We start from the raw sequence: 16,344 nt of genomic DNA on the forward strand, positions 1-16,344 counted from the left end.
AGGACTCTAGCTTCCTCTGTCTCCCCAGGAGACCCCTGCCCACAGCCAAGACAACTCAGCACTGAGGGCCTGCCAGCCTGTGGTCCCTCCATCATGCGGGACTATTTTGAAGGCAGTGGATTTGGCTTTGGGGTCACGATCGGGACTCTCTGCTGCTTCCCCCTGGGTAAAAGTGATGGGCAGGGTGGTGTTGGGTGAAATGCATAAGCTAAGGGGTGGCAGTGGGGTGGTTTCATCTCTAACAACTGTCCATGAGGAGTACTGTTTCTTTGGGCACATGACGAAAACATCAGAGCAAGAGGGGACATGAGAAGTGTCTGACCTGCAGATAAGTCAGCTCCAGGGAAATTTGCCTTCCTGTTCTCCTGGGGTCCCTCCAGGGCCTAGGTTGGTCAGGAGCCACAAGGAATCTGTATTTCACAGTTATTTGCAGGAGCCTGGGCCTGGGAAACTGTCCGAGGCAAACCCTGCTTGAGAACCAGTTGAGAACTAGCTGGGGCAAAGGCTTGAGACTTAGAGTTCGGCATGGCTGTGTGTGAGTCCGCCAGCTGTGTGGCAGAGTGGGTCCAGCTCTGGCACAAGGACTCTGGCCTTAGTCTCTGGCTAGGAAGGGACCTGAGTGGTGGAAGCAGCAGAGGCTGTGTTGGCATCTTACCCAAAGCTCTTTCCCCACCCCTACCCCACTCCCCACCAGGGAGCTTCACAGTTTGAGACAATTGAATGAGCCGACCTAGGAGGTGGGGAGAGCAGCGGGTCTTGCCAAGGAAAGGGGCCACTGATCTCAGACTCCTACCTTCCTCTGAGCATCCTCCTGCCTCTGCCCTCTCAGTGAGCCTGCTTAGTGCCTGGATTGTTGCCCGGCTCCGAAGGAGAAATTTCAAGAGGCTCCAGGGCCAGAACCGCCAGAGCATCATGTCTGAGAAACTCGTGGGGGGCATGGAAGGTAGGCCTGGAGCTGGCCAGGGTGCTGTGGGGGAGGACAGGACTCAGGGCTGCAGACTGCTCCCACCTCAGCAGCCTAAGGAAAAGGCCTCCCTTTTCTAGGCCTCCAAGCAGGTCAGGGCAGGTGGGAAAAGCCATGGAGGCGTCAGGTGGAAACTGGACCTGGAGTCCTCCACCCTCCATAGAGCCTCCCTGTGGTCCCACATAAAGGGAATGTGATAGACTCAGGGCGGGGAGTCACAGGGCCTTGACTACATTTCATAGGCTTACCATGACTCTCTAGAATCCTCAGCAACAGATGCTTTGAGGCATCTTACACTGGAATTTCAGGCAACAGAGAAGTAATTAATGAAGGTCCAGAGTCACACTGATGGAGGATTGGAATCTTGATTCCACCACTTGAGCTTTTGGGCCTTAGGCAGATTTTTTAATTTCTCTAAACCCATTTTTTTTAATCTGTAAAACAGGAATAATAATAGCCCTTACCTCATGAAAGTTTATGAAGATTATATTAACCAGTTCATGCCAAGTACTTGGTACAGTACTGGGCACACAGTAAACACTCAGGAAATGGTAGTTATTCTTCACGTGGGCTAGAGGCACAGCAGGACTGTTGGGGAGCGGATGACCCTCAGTACTCAAGAAGGGGCCAGGAACTACGGAGGCCCTGACCTAACTCCAGCCCTGGGCCAGCCTCCTTTGTCCTGGCCCCAGCTGACCCAGCCCTGTCTCTCCAGCATTGGAATGGCAGGGCCACAGGGAGCCCTCCCGGCCTGTGCTGGTGCACCTGCAGCCTGGGCAGATCTGCGTGGTGGACGGCAGGCTCTCTGTGCTCCGCACCATCCAGCTGCGGCCCCCGCAGCAGGTCAACCTCATCCTGTCCGGCAACCGCGGACGCCGCGCCCTCCTGCTCAAGATCCCCAAGGAGTATGACCTGGTATGGCCCAGCTGGTCCTATTCCTGGTCCATAGCCAGGGAGGCAGCCGGGTGGAGGGGAAGGAGCACTGAATCAGGCAGGGTTTCTGGCTTCTAGTTCCTGGCTGTAGTACCTGATAGAGAAACATGAACACATTCATCCTGCTCTGGGCCTGTGGGGTGACATGATCTCCACAGTGCCTTTTTCATGTACAGTCTTCCTCCCCCCTTTCTAAGGATGCTTTGGTGGGTCCTAGCTGGGAGTCCTTGGAAGGAGTCAGGCCCTCTTCCCTGCCCCCTGATTTTAGGATCCAGTGAATTGTTAAGAGATTTTGGAGGGGAACTCAACCAGAGGCTGATTTTCAGCTCTGTCTGGCTCCCGGTCCCCTCCGTCATCTGTCCCCCCCACCTTCCCTTCTCCTCTCCAGTGCGAACAGAGAGGGAAGGATGACTGCAGACATATGTCTCTGAATGCAGTCTCTGTGCCTATAATCGAGCCCAGAACCCCACCGAGCCCAGGACATAACAGTAAATTCCTTTTACAAGGGCACTCTTCCCAGTGGCCCCTGACAAAACTCACGCAAAGCCCCTGGCCCCAGGAGGCCTCGACAAATGGTTGCTCTCCCTGTCGCCACTCTGTAGGTGCTGCTATTTAACCTGGAGGCGGAGCGGCAGGTGCTGGTGGAAAACCTTCGGGGGACCCTGAAGGAGAGCGGGCTGAGGTTCCAGGAGTGGGAGCTGCGGGAGCAGGAGCTGATGAGGGCGGCCGTGACGCTAGAGCAGAGGAGCCACCTCCTGGAGACCTTTTTCAGGCACCTTTTCTCCCAGGTGTGTAGCTAGGCTCAGGTCTGTCCCTGCATGTCTGCCTGTGGTGGTACCCTCACCTGCGGGGGGCCATGGGCTGACTCCAGGGAAGTCAGGAGCCCTGACACTACTAATCAGGTCTGCTGCGTTTTGGGCCCAACCACCTGGCCTTTCTGTAAGGAGATGCTCCGCAGCGCCTACCTGTGGGACTCCAGGGAGGCCACGTCAGGAGCTTATCTGCATGTGTCACTCAGTGTGCTCCTCAGGGCTGTCCAGCCTTTCTGCCCTCACTCAACTCATCCTGGCCAAAAGCTCGCAGAAACCCAGGGTCAGTGTGGGGGCAGTGAGGACCCTTGGTCCCCCATCCTTGTTGGAGTGCAGCTGCCAGAGGCCTCCATGGGACATTGGTGCCCACCTTGCAGACTTCCATGAACTATTGAGAGGGTGTGGGGAAACAAGCCAGGAAGAGAAATGCAAGGACTTGTACCCATATCTGGCACAGAAATAAAGCCGCCTGGGTCCAAAAGGGTGGAGAGGAGACGCTTGGTAAGAGATAAGATCCATTCAGCCTAGGCCCCACTCAAAGAGTTTGTCACCCCTCTGGGAAGAAAGAACAGACACAGAAAGGAAGATAACCAGCACTTCAGAATAATGGCTACAAAACTGAGCCATGAGATAAGCAGTGTAGGAGTTCAGAAAAGGTGGTGAGTCTTCAGGCCAGTGGACGGTCATGGTTCGGGTCAGATTTGGCGAGGACTTAAAAAAGAGGTAAAAATTTTTTGGCTCAGAGGAAAGGACCAGGGGGTACTGAGCAGAGGTGCCCAGTAGAAGGGCAAAAAAATTAATGTTTGAGGAGAAGGAGCAGGGTTGGCTGGCCCTGGAGAGGATTTGTGAGGGAAGCGACCATTTAATGGTCATTTACGATGTGCCAGGCACGTGGCTCTTGTCATTTACTCCCCAAGCCCGTTGAACTTGAGTATGCACTAGAATGAAGGGACCCCCAGGTGGGGAGACTCATTGCCAGGGCCCAGGTAGGGCTGGGGCACATCCACTCAGTTCGGGACCCATCAGGGCTATGGGGACTCCTTGTGCTGGGGGTGTGAGGGTGCTACTGTGTCTTGGGGATAGCTGCCAACCCTCTCTGTCTGCACAGTACTTCCAGGTTTCAAGATGTTTTCCATACAGCGTCTCTTGTTGATTCTCACAATAGCCCTGTGAGATAAGTAAGGCATGTAAGAAAAATGAATGCCAGACAACTGGAGAGACTTGCCTGAAGTCACACAGCAAGTGGGTGGCAGAGCTGGGACAAGAACCCAGTCTTTTGCCTCCAGCCCCAGGCTCTTTCCACTAAAGCTCCTTGTTTGAAGCAACAAGGTTTGCCTCATGAAACCACAGCCAGGTTGGGACTGGGGGCCCCCGGTTGACAGGCAAGAGAAATAGGTGCTGTGGCCTGAGGTCTGCCTGCTTCCCTCACCGCCTGTTCTGATGCTGGGGCAGCCCCTGGGCGGGCTGAAGATAGCCCACCGTGAGAATTCCCCTTTCCCAAGCACAACTTTTTCTCAACTCAGCTGAGGCTTTTTCTCAGTCAAAACGCCTTTGGGTTTAAGAGCAAGCTAGCACTAACAAACGGTCAGTTGACTCTGAGGCTATGGTGATGTCTCAGGAATTCCAAGGGAGGTCTGTGACCTGGCCTGGAAGGGGCAAGGAAAGGGAGAGTTGCCAGCAAACAAGGTCACTCACTTCTCTCTCTTGGCCTGCCTTGTTTTCTCTGTGTGTTTACTTCCCTCTGTCTGTGTCCCTGAGCACTTGGAAGAAGATGGTGGTCCACCACTTTTGAGTTTTCTTGTGCTCAGGTCAAGACAGACCTGGGACCTCTTAGTCCCAGTTCCAGATTGTCTGCTTGTGTCAAGTGTGCATGCCTGGTCCAATCAGCTAACACAGAGGGCCAGGGCTCTGTAGAAGAAATGGCCCCAGGGACTACCTGCTGGGCACAGGGTAGGTGCTCAGGAGACAGGGTGCTGGGCAGAAACCTGGAAAAGGTGGATCCTACAAGGCTCAGCTTGACTTCAAATCAAGGAAACCTTGTCTCCTTCTCTGTCTCTCTCCCTCTGCTGCTGCCCGAGTGCAGGTGCTGGACATCGACCAGGCGGACGCAGGGACCCTGCCCCTGGACTCATCACAGAAGGTACAGGAGGCCCTGACTTGCGAGCTGAGCAGAGCTGAGTTTGCCGAGTCCCTGGGCCTCAAGCCCCAGGACATGTTTGTGGAGTCCATGTTCTCCCTGGCTGACAAAGATGGCAATGGCTACCTGTCCTTCCGGGAGTTCCTGGACATCCTGGTGGTCTTCATGAAAGGTAGGGGAGAAGGGAGTGATTGTCCAGGTAGGAGAGGATGGAAGGGGCTAGAGACTGAGGCTGAAGGGTAGCTGACCCATTGGAGATGGGGAAGTGCCAGATCAGGTCTCCAGCCACGGCAGACATCTGGGAGAACCCAGGTAGAGCTCAGGAAGCACAATGACCCCTTGTTGTGTTCAGCAGTGGGTCACACTCATGTGAGGCCCCTTCTGGCCAGCCTGGGGTTTAGGCAGGTAGGTTGGGGCTCTCATGGGCTCCTCTTCCTCCCAGGCTCTCCTGAGGAGAAGTCTCGCCTTATGTTCCGCATGTATGACTTTGATGGGAATGGTCTCATTTCCAAGGACGAGTTCATCAGGATGCTGAGGTTGGTCCTGTAGCATGGCCAGAAGAGTGGGCCAGGACAGGGACTGCTGGTGGAAAGAAGTGGGGGCATGAAGGTGGGAGCAGGAGGGTAAAGAGCTGGGGCCATATAGCCGAAGACTTTTATAACTAGGAGGGGGCTTGGGATTTGGCCAGTTGGGGACCTTCCATGTGGGCTCTGAAGGCCTGGTGGGATGGCCAGTAGGCCCTCCTGTCTAGGCCTCAGGCTTCTTTTCAGGGCCTGATGGCTTCCCTCCCCCAACCCCAGGTCCTTCATCGAGATCTCCAACAACTGCCTGTCCAAGGCCCAGCTGAAGGAGGTGGTGGAGTCCATGTTCCGGGAGTCCGGCTTCCAGGATAAGGAGGAGCTGACGTGGGAGGACTTCCACTTCATGCTGCGGGACCATGACAGCGAGCTCCGATTCACGCAGCTCTGCGTCAGAGGTGGGGCAGCCTGGCCTTGGGTCTGACTGACGTAACCATTAGACATGGCAGGCCCAGTGCATCAGGCCCACCTACTTTTAGGAGCCCACAGAAATGTTTTAATCTCTTTTAAAATCAGAAGAATGAATGAATATAATAATAATGAATAGGTGATAATATATCCAGCCTGGATTATATCCTTTTATATACCGACACGGTTGTAAAAAATATTTATCTTTTATAAATATATGTATATGCTTTTTTTTTTAAGGGTGGAAGTGGTTTAAGAAGGTGACAGTGCCTAGGGCCCACAAAAGTCCTAATGCAGCTTTGCTCCCAGGGTGGGCAGGGTCACGATGGGGTGCGGGACAGCAGATAGAATTCTGCTTCTCCCAGCTCTCTGTCAAAGGCCCCTGTGCCGGGTGCCCAGGACCAGGGGAAACAGTGTCTCCTTGTTACAGCCCTAACCAGGCCATATTCGCCTGAGCTAGGGTGTCTGGTAGCAGGGGGGTGGGGGGGTGGGGGGGTTTGTTTGCCTTTATATCCCTTGGCTGAGTGCTCAGTTAATGTTTGCTTGAGTACATGGAGAGACCCACTTCTGTTGTCCTTCCCCCTACTTCCTGTCCCACCTGTGTCTGACTCAGGTGGGTGGGGGCTAGAGCCAGGGTGAGGAAGGGGCAGGTAGCAGGACTCTCTGGGGCCTACTCTGAGCTGTTATGGTACCTTCACAGTTTCTCACTGGGGCATGTTGAGACCAAACCCAGCCCCTCCCAGGATTACGAGAACTTGGGGGAGCTGAGCAGCCCAGATGGGGGAGAGGGGTGAGTTGGGCAGGACACAGCTCACACAGCCCAGGGCTGGAGGAGAGCTGGTGGAGTGCAGACCCAGCACTCCTGATTCTTCAGCCTCTCACTTTTCCCAGGCAGCGAGGGTAGTAGGCACCCGGGCCTGAGGGCAGAGCAGGGGCAGGTGCCTGAAGGTGAGCCCAAGCCAGAGTCCCAGGAACATCCATCCAGCCCCTGGGGTGGAAGACCAGGCTGGGGGAGTGAGGATTATGTAGAAGGGTAGCATTGAGTCCTATTTTGTTTTGTTTTTAATTGTTGTTGTGCCTTGTTGTTTCCTTCAGATTTTACTATGAAACATTTTAAATATACCTACAGAAAAGTTACAAGAATAGCACAAGGAGCATCCCTTTACCCTTTCCACCTAGATTTGCCTTTTGTTACCATTTTGCCACACTTGCTGTTTGCTAAAATTTGAGGGATAAAGATCTATACTTTGTTATAAACATTCTTATTTTATGAAATTCAGCTTAATCACTTTTGCCCTCTGGGCTGTAGACCAGGGTAATCTTCAAGACTGGTTTAGCACTTGGAAGTGACCTGGAGATCCTCAGGCCTCCTGTGAGAACATGGCTTTGCAGCTCAGTCCTGCCCTGCCCCTCAGTGCTCAACCCAGACAGAGAGGAATAGGTGGCTCCTGGCAGAGTATTTCTGCCCCAACATTTTATTATGAACATTTTTAAACACAGGAAGGTGGCAAGAATTTTATGGTGATCTCCATATATGCGCCACCTAGAGCTACATTTAATTCCCAGGAGGTTTTAAGCTAAAGGGTTTAGCAGGGTTTTTGTGGCAGAATGGTCTCAGCGGGCAGGTTGCACACAGTTCCTGAACTCCACCCCATAAGCCTGATACCAGTCCCAGGAGTGGGGCTGAAGGTGGACACGCATCCAGGAGACACTGCCGGGCCAGCTTTGTTTCAGGCCTTCTCCCTGCCCACTCATGGCTGGGTCTGGCTCCCACTGGTGGCACAGGCTGAGGCTGGGACACCCGAAGCCAAGGGTACTGGCCAAGGACCCTCTACAGTATGGACATGGGGTGAGTGCCAGGTCTTCCTGGGCTCTGGGCCCTGAGCTGTTGCTCTGTGTCATAGGGGTGGAGGTGCCGGAAACCATCAAGGACCTCTGCCGGAGAGCCTCCTACATCAGCCAGGAAAAGATCTGGTGAGTCCTCCTTGGAGGAATGTTGGAGGGACGGCTGGATGGGGGCGTTGCCTTTTCTCTCCCCAGAAGGCCTGGGATCAGTGGCTCTACCAGCCTACGTAGTGGCTTCATGCAAATTAGAAGAAAGGGCTCCTTGCTTTAGGCAGACCCAGCCCTGCACCAGGAAGAGCAGAGAGCCTGCTGCCAAGGTCACATGCCCTTGTGAAGGGCCCAGATGTATGTGTATCCCCAGGATCTAATTCATTCTCTCTCTAGGTCTCAGTGGGAATCCTGCTGTCCCCTGCCTGTGAGCTCTGACCCTTCCTCCATAGAGTCGGTCTGAGGACAGACCAGGGGCAGCAGAGGATCGAGTGGCTCAGGTGGCCAAAATCCTATCTCTCTCATTCCTGTCCTAGTCCCTCCCCCAGAGTGAGTGCTCGCTGTCCCCACAGCAACGCTGATGTGGAATGTGCAGCACAGAGACTGCAGTGCCCCATGGACACAGACCCTCCCCAGGAGATTCGACGGAGGTTTGGCAAGAAGTACGCCTGCTCCTCTCCTCAAGCCCGGGCGGTTCATCCATCCCTTTAGCATGCAGGGGTGCAGGCAGGATGCATAGTTCATGCCCGGGAAGATCACAGTCTGACAAGATGGACTGGCACATTGATAATTACAGTGTCCCACTGATGAACGTTGCAATAGTGGTCAGAGCAAGGGGCTTCAGAGCTCAAGGAAGTGCTCACCTCTGCCTGGGAAGTCAAGGCAGGCTTCCTGGAGGGGGTGTCTTCTGAGCTTCCAGTAAAGGGTGAGAACCGAGCAGGGTAAGAACACGGAGCGGCAGACTGGGAGGGGAGAGGGCTGTCTGAGTGTGAGTGGGAACTGGGCTAGAGGGAGTGCATCCCCTGGGATGAACTGACCAAGTGAGCACTTGCAAGGCTGTCCCTATGTGGGGGTGCATAGCCAGAGCCAAGACTTCCTGTCCCCCAGGGTAACATCGTTCCAGCCCCTGCTGTTCACGGAAGCTCACCGGGAGAAGTTTCAACGGGGCCGGCGCCACCAGACCTTGCAGCAGTTCAAGCGCTTCATCGAGAACTACCGCCGCCACATTGGCTGCGTGGCCGTGTTCTACGCCATCACTGGGGGCCTTTTCCTGGAGCGGGCCTACTGTGAGTGCAGGCAGCTCTGGGGTCGGGGCTCCTGTGGGTGCAAGGGGCCTGCTTGAACAGAGGCTGCGGGGGCAGTGGGGGGAGGCCTGCGTGAGGGGTGGCGCCTCTCAGCGGGGCTCTCTCCTCCACACTGCTCCCCTCTTACCCACCTGGGCTCCCCAACAGACTACGCCTTCGGGGCTCACCATATGGGCATCACGGACACCACCCGTGTGGGCATCATCCTGTCCCGGGGCACGGCCGCCAGCATCTCTTTCATGTTCTCCTACATCCTGCTCACCATGTGCCGCAACCTCATCACCTTCCTGCGAGAGACCTTCCTCAACCGCTATGTGCCCTTTGACGCCGCCGTGGATTTCCATCGGCTCATTGCCTCCACGGCCATCGTCCTCACAGGCAGGGCCCTGGAGTCCCAGGGGTTCTGTCCACGTCCTCCTGCTCCCTGCTGCCTGCCCCTCCTCTCTTTTGTGCTTCAGTGTAAGCCCTAGATGTCCTTCTCAGAAGGATGGAGCTGGCCCTGCAGTGGTGTGAAGTGAGCCCAGGAGCAACCCACCCGCCCTGGGCCTCTTCCCATGCTTTCAGGGCCACCTCACCAGCCTCCAGCTGACAAGTTACCCACACCCCAGAACGAGGGCACATCATGTGCAATCTCTCCCAGCTTTTATGTTGTAAAACATTATCTGTGAGAGAAACCCAAAGAATGAACTTCTAATGGTATAATTTCAGACTCCTGTGACTGTGCTCGTCGATGGTATATATGGGGGCGCGGTGGGGGTGGGAACGGCCGGGAAGATGATTAGCGATCAGAAGTGCAGGCCCCTAGGGTCCTTCAGGCCCCCAAGGCCGGGCGCCTGGAATCCTCCAACTTGGGCTAAATGGGTTGAACACCCCCACCAGGCTCCCCCTGGCTCACTCCCACCCTGTCTGGTCTTCCTTAGTCTTGCACAGTGCGGGCCATGTGGTGAATGTGTACCTGTTCTCCATCAGCCCACTCAGCGTCCTCTCCTGCCTCTTCCCTGGACTCTTCCATAACAACGGGTGAGTGAGTGGGCAACACTGTGTGTGTGTGTGTGTGTGTGTGTGTGTGTGTCAAGGTGGTGGGAATTCTCTTGGCTCAGAGGAGAATCACCTTCCAGGCTATAGGACAGACAATGACCAGCCAGAGCCCTGGCCCCAACTGGGCAGAAAGGGAGACTGGTGGCTGGGTTGGGGTATTTCCTCTGGAGGATTCTTTCTGGAAGTCCCAGACATCTCCTCTCAGCATCCTTCCTTGCTTTCCCTTCTCCACAGGTCTGAGTTTCCCCAGAAGTATTACTGGTGGTTCTTCCAGACTGTGCCAGGTGAGAGCCCTCCCTGCTCTAAATTTCTCGGTTTGGCTCTGAGCTCTGGGCTCTGGGTTCGATCTGCCATGAGGCAAGCCCACTAGCACTCACTCAGCTCTCATGGTGGGCCAGGCTCTGCCCTCTGGTCCTGAGGACTCTCCTGGGCAGTAGGAGCTTCTGCTCTCCAGTCCTTCTCTTGGAAGCTTGGTTGGGCTCCTGCCCCAACTCTGAACATCCTCCTTCCGTGGAATGGGAGTGGACCCCCTCTCCCCCCACCCCAACATACACACCTACCATGACAGTGGCTTTGAGGAATGCTGTGCCCCAGCTGCATAGTGGAGGGACCGGGCTTGTCCAGCAAGGCAGAGCCCCCCACCCCTTGTAGTCTGTCTTGACAAGAGCTGTTTAGGGACAAATTCCTAACTCCCCATAATCACCCATTTTAGAACTATTAGCTGTGAATCTATTCAAAAGCTTCTTGAATCTATTTATATTTTCAGTCTGTTTCCTCCTAGGGGTAACACATTTTCTATACTCCTCTCTGTGAAACACAGCATTTTTTTTTTTTTAATCCTAAAACAATCTGCTTTGAACTTCAGAGTGCTTGCTAATCCCTGCACACTGGGATTTAGTGGATAAGGCTGTGTTTATGCCCTCCTCTCTGCTCAGGCCTTTACAGGCTTTGGTTAGATCCCTTCTTCACCTCTGCTTTCCATACTTCAGGGCTCTAATCTTCGTAATTTCTGCCTCGCTCCTCCTTCATTGCTTGAGGGGCCATTCTCTGGCCCTGCACTCCCGTCCTGAATCTAGTATTGCTCTCTTGTGTGCCCCGGGGCCGGGATCTCCTGTGAGAGGAGGGACCTCCCACCGACACTGGGCTGAACCCAGGGGGCTCAGGTGGTCACGCTTACTCACTAATGGCCCCAGCTCATGCTGTGGTAGCCACGTCGGGGCTACGGGATCATAGACGGAGTCTTGACTCCATGGGGGTGGGGCCTGCAATGTCCAAAGTCTGACCCAGAGGGCCCAGAGTAGATGCCCTGTGCGTTCATTCTGTCAGCACATGTTTATGTGAGGCCCCCAGGAGGCGCTAGGATTCTGTGCTGAACCAGCAACAGCCTGGTCCCTGTTCTTGTGGGCCTGACAGTCAGGGAAGTGACAGACAAAACAAATGATACCGGTACTTGAAAAATAACAAGCGGGACAAGGCCTTGGAGGGGCAAGCAGAGTCTGTTGAAATAAAGGCACCTGTGATCAGTGGTGTGCGAGAAGAGGAGAAGCCTGCGCTTCCACGGCCCCCACCCGGAGCAATGAAGTGGGACGGGGACCCTGACCCATGGCAGCCTCAGAACAGCCCTGCTCCTCTGCCCTTCACCCCATGTTCATTTTGCAGGCCTCACGGGGGTCCTGCTGCTCCTGGTCCTGGCCATCATGTATGTCTTTGCCTCCCACCACTTCCGGCGCCACAGCTTCCGGGGCTTCTGGCTGACCCACCACCTCTACATCCTGCTCTATGTGCTGGTGAGGGCTACTGGGGTCTTGGCAGGATGATCCCAGGGAGGCCATGAGGGCTGAGACATCAGTTCTCCGTCCCCTTAGTCATTTCAGGAATCCCCTCCACTTCTCACTTCAAAGCTGGAGAGTATAGTGGGGGGCTGTCAAGCAGACGGACCCAGGGATGCAGTGCCTGGAAGACGGATGCCCTGGCATGGGTCTGGCAGTGGCAACCCTACCAGGCTGGTCTCATTCCTTGCAGATACCCCCACATTGTTTCTGCCCAGCCAGTCATTCCCCAGTTCCGGTGGCTGGTGTGAGCTCCTGGGTGGACTGCCCACCTTCACGGGAGCATCACCCTTTTTTTTAGAGAAACGTATCTTAATTTGGTTCTGCCACTTTTGTTCTGATCTTGTTTTCTGGGGTGTCAGCACCCCACCCAGTGAAGTGCCACTTGTAGAGTTAACGAGCTTGCTCAAAATGTCTTCACTTGGACTGTTGATAAGATGGATTTTTAAGACTACCTTTCCCTTTCCTTCTCTTAACCCGAGCTCCTGCCTCCCTTCCTTCACATTCCCTCCCTTCTCTTGTCCTGTTCCCTTTACCTTCCCTGGGTTTGCCATCAGCTGCGTCAGCTAATTCGATCCAGAGCTGACTCCAATCTGTGCCTGTGTCATGGCTCTGCTTGGCCTGCCTTCCTCACGGACACAGGCAGTTCCCTAAAGAGCACCTGAGGGTCCTGCTGAGAAGCTAAACTAAGTCCCAAGGCCCCAGCATCCCCACCAACGATAGCTTGGCTGCCAGCATTCAGAAGCGCAGAGCCCAGATGGTTGCCATCTGTCACCTGGCTCCAGGCAGAACTACACAGAGTCCTGAGACAGAGGGAGACAGTCCATCATGGCCTGGGTCAGGCTGGCACCCGGGGCTGCCTTGCCTCCTCCCAGGTGCAGTTCTGTCCTCACTGATCAGAGAGTCTGTTTCCCTGTTGCCCGAGGCTCAGCACTTCACGGTTCTGAAGATGACTACCCAGCCTTTGCTTAGGTCATTTCCTAGAACTGATGTTTGTTTACAAAGAAATCTCTGCCTTCTTTGGAAGCTGTAGCTAATTTATCCCTCCCTACCCACCCTTGCTAGGGTGGAGCCCTAGCATCCTGGGTTACTGTTTCTGTTAGGAGCGGAGATGATGTTCCTGGTGAAAAAGCAGCTTCTTTGAACTCTATGGGAGACCCAGAAGAGTGGCCAGACTGGCTCTCTGAGACCAAGACCCCTTTCTGACTTATTCCTGGATTTTGGGGATCACTGGGGTTCAGAGCCACCCTTCCTGCCAGCAGGGAAGTCAGCAGCTCAGAAAGGTGCAGGACCTCTGCTGGGTAGTCCTAGCCCTGGCCGCTCGGGAGAGTCTCACCTGGGGGGATATCAGGGCTGAAATACCCACTTCCTTCCCATCTATCCCTGGTGTGTCCACTTGACTTGGGGCAGAAAGAGAAGCTACAAGTAAAGGACCCCAGTGTGGAGTCGACCCTGCAGAAGGATGTCCGGGCTCCTGGTCCAAGCAGAAGAGGGCAGGGCTAGCTCCCCCAGCCTTCAGCCAACCATGAATCTGCAGCAGCTTTGTGGTTTAAAAGTAGAGCCAACACCAAATGGGATGTATAAACAGAGCAGTATGAGGTCACCCCGACATTGTTCTCAGCCTGGTTTGATGCTCAGGAAGCCTTGGGGGTGCGTGTGGGCTCCATAATGAAAGAGGAACTTGGGGAAACCGGAGCCAGCTCAGGGAAGAGCCCAGAGCGGTTTAAGTTAGTCCTGTGGGCAAAGGAACATTAAGCTGGGGAAAAGGAGAGCTGAATGAGGAGCCAGAGTTCAGTTTAACAGTTATCTGTCAAAGGGTCTAGTATGCACTTGTTCGGTGGAGGAGGGGGGCACTCAAAGCTCTGCCCTTAGGAACTTAGGATTTGCTGCAGAGATAAGTGCCATGCCCTTGAAATGATCAGAATGAGCAGACAATATAGGATTAACTGCTAATCTGAGTGTTCCAAACAGTGAGTTACAGTAGCTCACTGAAGGAGGTTTCATTTGGGCCAAACTGGTTAGGGAAGACTTTGGGGAGAAGATGGGACTTGAGCCAAGCCTTAAGGAGAGGTAAGCTAAGATTTGACAAGGCAGAGTGGAATCTGAAGAGCATTCCAGGTAGAAGAAAGGGCATGAGCACTGGTACAGAGGTGGAAATGATGATTCAGGGCACAGAGGGGACCGGCCGTGGATGGCCCCAGGGCATTAGGTGGTGGCAGGACTTGTATGGGCTGCGGTGGCCACTGAGGGGCTGTGGCTCAGCAGAGGGGCCGTGCCACATGGGACAGCATAGACAGAGGAGAGCAGAGAGTGAGAAAATCAGGTTTGGGCAACATGCAGGATCAGGGCTGGGAGAAGGAACAGAGAGCCAGTGGAGGAGATGGAAAGTGAGTGGCCCAAGAGAAGCAGCAGACGTGGCAAGGAGTGAGCGGTTGCTGGTGCCACAGAGGGCCAGCCGTGGGAGCGAATGAAAGGGGACCTTGGGGTCTGGCCATTCATGGGGCAGGTGAGCCCCCAGTGAGCAGGTCCTGAGAAGAGGTGGAAACAGGAGCCAGACTGACCAGACTTAGGAGCAAGCAAATGGGAAGCATGGGGGCAAGTCGTGTCTGACCGTGTTAGACCAGCTTGTTGGGGAAATGACCAGAGCTAGACAATACCTGTCAGGTATTTCAAGGAAAAGGGAGGACTAGTTAGGTGTTCTTAGTCTCCAAAGGGAGAAGACAAATTGGGGAAACTTCTTTTACTAACTCAACAGTTATTAAGTACCTGGTATGTGCCAGGCAGTAACTGCTAAGAGCTGAGAGTATGGTAGCAAAAAAAATGGACACCCACCGCCCACCAGAGAAAACAACAGAAACATGTAAATGAATGATGAAACATTAGTGTGGATGATGACAAGTGCTCTGACGGGACTTAACTGGGAGATATAACAGAGGACCGAGGGAAGGCCTGAGGAGGTGGCGTTTCTGCTGAGCCCTGACAAATGACGTAGAGGGGTACACCTGGGTGGCTGAGGCAGTTAAGTGGCTGCCTTCAGCTCAGGTCATGATCTCAGGGTCCTGGGATCGAGCCCCTCGTCATGCTCCCTGCTCAGCGGGGAGCCTGCTTCTCCCTCTCCCTCTGCTTCTCCCCCCCCCCCCCTCATGCTCTTGCTCTCTCTCTCAAATAAATAAATTTTTTAAAAAATGAGACAGAGGTAGCCAGGGAAAGAACCAGGGAGAGGGCATTCCTGGGAGAAGGAACAGCGGGTGCCAAGGTCCTGAAGCAGAGAGGACTTGCCATGTTAGAGGCCAGAGCATCTCAAGGCCTTGTGGTGTAATGGGAAGTCCACTAAGGCTGGTTAAGCTGGGATGGCATGATAAAACGAACTTGAAAAAGTCACACTGGCTGCCTTGAAGAGAATGGGTCACAGTGGGCCGCCCCGTAGAAGACCAGCTAGAAAGCTACTGCAGGAGACCAGGTGAGAGTTAAAGTGGCTGGTTTAGATGGTGCCGGGAAGGCACAAATAGTCTCACTAGTCATGGACGCTCCATAGGATGCGGTTGGGGTTGGGAGTGGTTAGATTTGGGGACCATGGTACACGGATAGGTGGGGATGGAGGGTGCCTGTGGGGGTGGGGTGGGGGGGGTGGAGGATGCAAGGGGCTAAGGCCTGAGCCGGCCACAGACATTATTGTAGGTATGGCTTGGTGAGAGCCGAACTCTTCACTCTATCCAGCTCATCATCCACGGCAGCTTCGGCCTGATCCAGCTGCCCCGTTTCCACATCTACTTCCTGGTCCCGGCACTAATCTATGGGGGAGACAAGCTGGTGAGCCTGAGCCGGAAGAAGGTGGAGATCAGCGTGGTGAAGGCGGAGCTGCTGCCTTCAGGTACCAGCCTCTAGGCTGTCGGGGACCAGCTGGGTAGTTCTGAGAAAGCCCACAGGGCAGTGCCAGAGCCTGGACCTTGCAATCTCCTGGCCTGGCCCAGTGGAGTTGGCAGGGGCCTTGAGGTGGCAGCGATAAGGGGACTGGCAAGAGCAGATCTTGGCCAGGGGACCTGAGCCTCTCTCACAACAGAGAGAGGAGCCTGGGCCAGGCTGCTCCTTTCCCTGCTGACCACCAGCACTGCATTGCCCCTCCTCAGGGTGGACATGGCCCAAGGGGAGTAATGCCTTCTGATGTGTAGAGGCCCTGGCATATTCCAGAAGGAGAGCTGAGGCTGCAGGTGGGGGAACTTTCTGGAGGCCACAGTGCTGCTGGGTCCTGGATAGCAGCCTCCTGCCCACTTCCTTTCCTCAGGAGTCACCCACCTGCAGTTTCAGCGGCCCCAAGGCTTTGAGTACAAGTCGGGACAGTGGGTGCGGATCGCCTGCTTGGCTCTGGGGACCACTGAGTACCACCCGTTCACACTGACTTCTGCACCCCATGAGGACACTCTCAGCCTGCACATCCGGGCGGCAGGGCCCTGGACCACTCGGCTCAGGGAGATCTACTCACCTCCAACGGGAGATGGCTGTGCCAGATACCC

At 54.8% G+C, this 16,344-nt stretch overlaps 1 protein-coding gene across 2 annotated transcripts in view; it reads left to right on the top strand.

Annotated features, from left to right (window-relative positions):
- Window positions 1–16,344, top strand: part of DUOX1 (dual oxidase 1) — a 32,279-nt gene that overhangs the window by 12,962 nt on the left and 2,973 nt on the right. For both annotated transcript variants that reach the window (XM_044917878.1, XM_044917880.1), the window contains 16 exons: window positions 29–166; window positions 830–943; window positions 1,680–1,879; window positions 2,500–2,685; window positions 4,790–5,015; window positions 5,286–5,379; window positions 5,644–5,819; window positions 7,734–7,803; window positions 8,199–8,324; window positions 8,770–8,948; window positions 9,114–9,344; window positions 9,887–9,986; window positions 10,239–10,288; window positions 11,664–11,791; window positions 15,551–15,704; window positions 16,116–16,344. The exon at window positions 16,116–16,344 is cut by the window's right edge and continues 106 nt beyond it. In XM_044917878.1, the coding sequence (XP_044773813.1) occupies window positions 29–166; window positions 830–943; window positions 1,680–1,879; window positions 2,500–2,685; window positions 4,790–5,015; window positions 5,286–5,379; window positions 5,644–5,819; window positions 7,734–7,803; window positions 8,199–8,324; window positions 8,770–8,948; window positions 9,114–9,344; window positions 9,887–9,986; window positions 10,239–10,288; window positions 11,664–11,791; window positions 15,551–15,704; window positions 16,116–16,344 (2,401 nt within the window). The remainder of the gene's footprint in view (window positions 1–28; window positions 167–829; window positions 944–1,679; window positions 1,880–2,499; window positions 2,686–4,789; window positions 5,016–5,285; window positions 5,380–5,643; window positions 5,820–7,733; window positions 7,804–8,198; window positions 8,325–8,769; window positions 8,949–9,113; window positions 9,345–9,886; window positions 9,987–10,238; window positions 10,289–11,663; window positions 11,792–15,550; window positions 15,705–16,115) is intronic.

This window comes from Neomonachus schauinslandi, chromosome 9 (genome assembly GCF_002201575.2).
Source record: "Neomonachus schauinslandi chromosome 9, ASM220157v2, whole genome shotgun sequence".
In the NCBI taxonomy this organism is placed as follows: domain Eukaryota; kingdom Metazoa; phylum Chordata; class Mammalia; order Carnivora; family Phocidae; genus Neomonachus; species Neomonachus schauinslandi.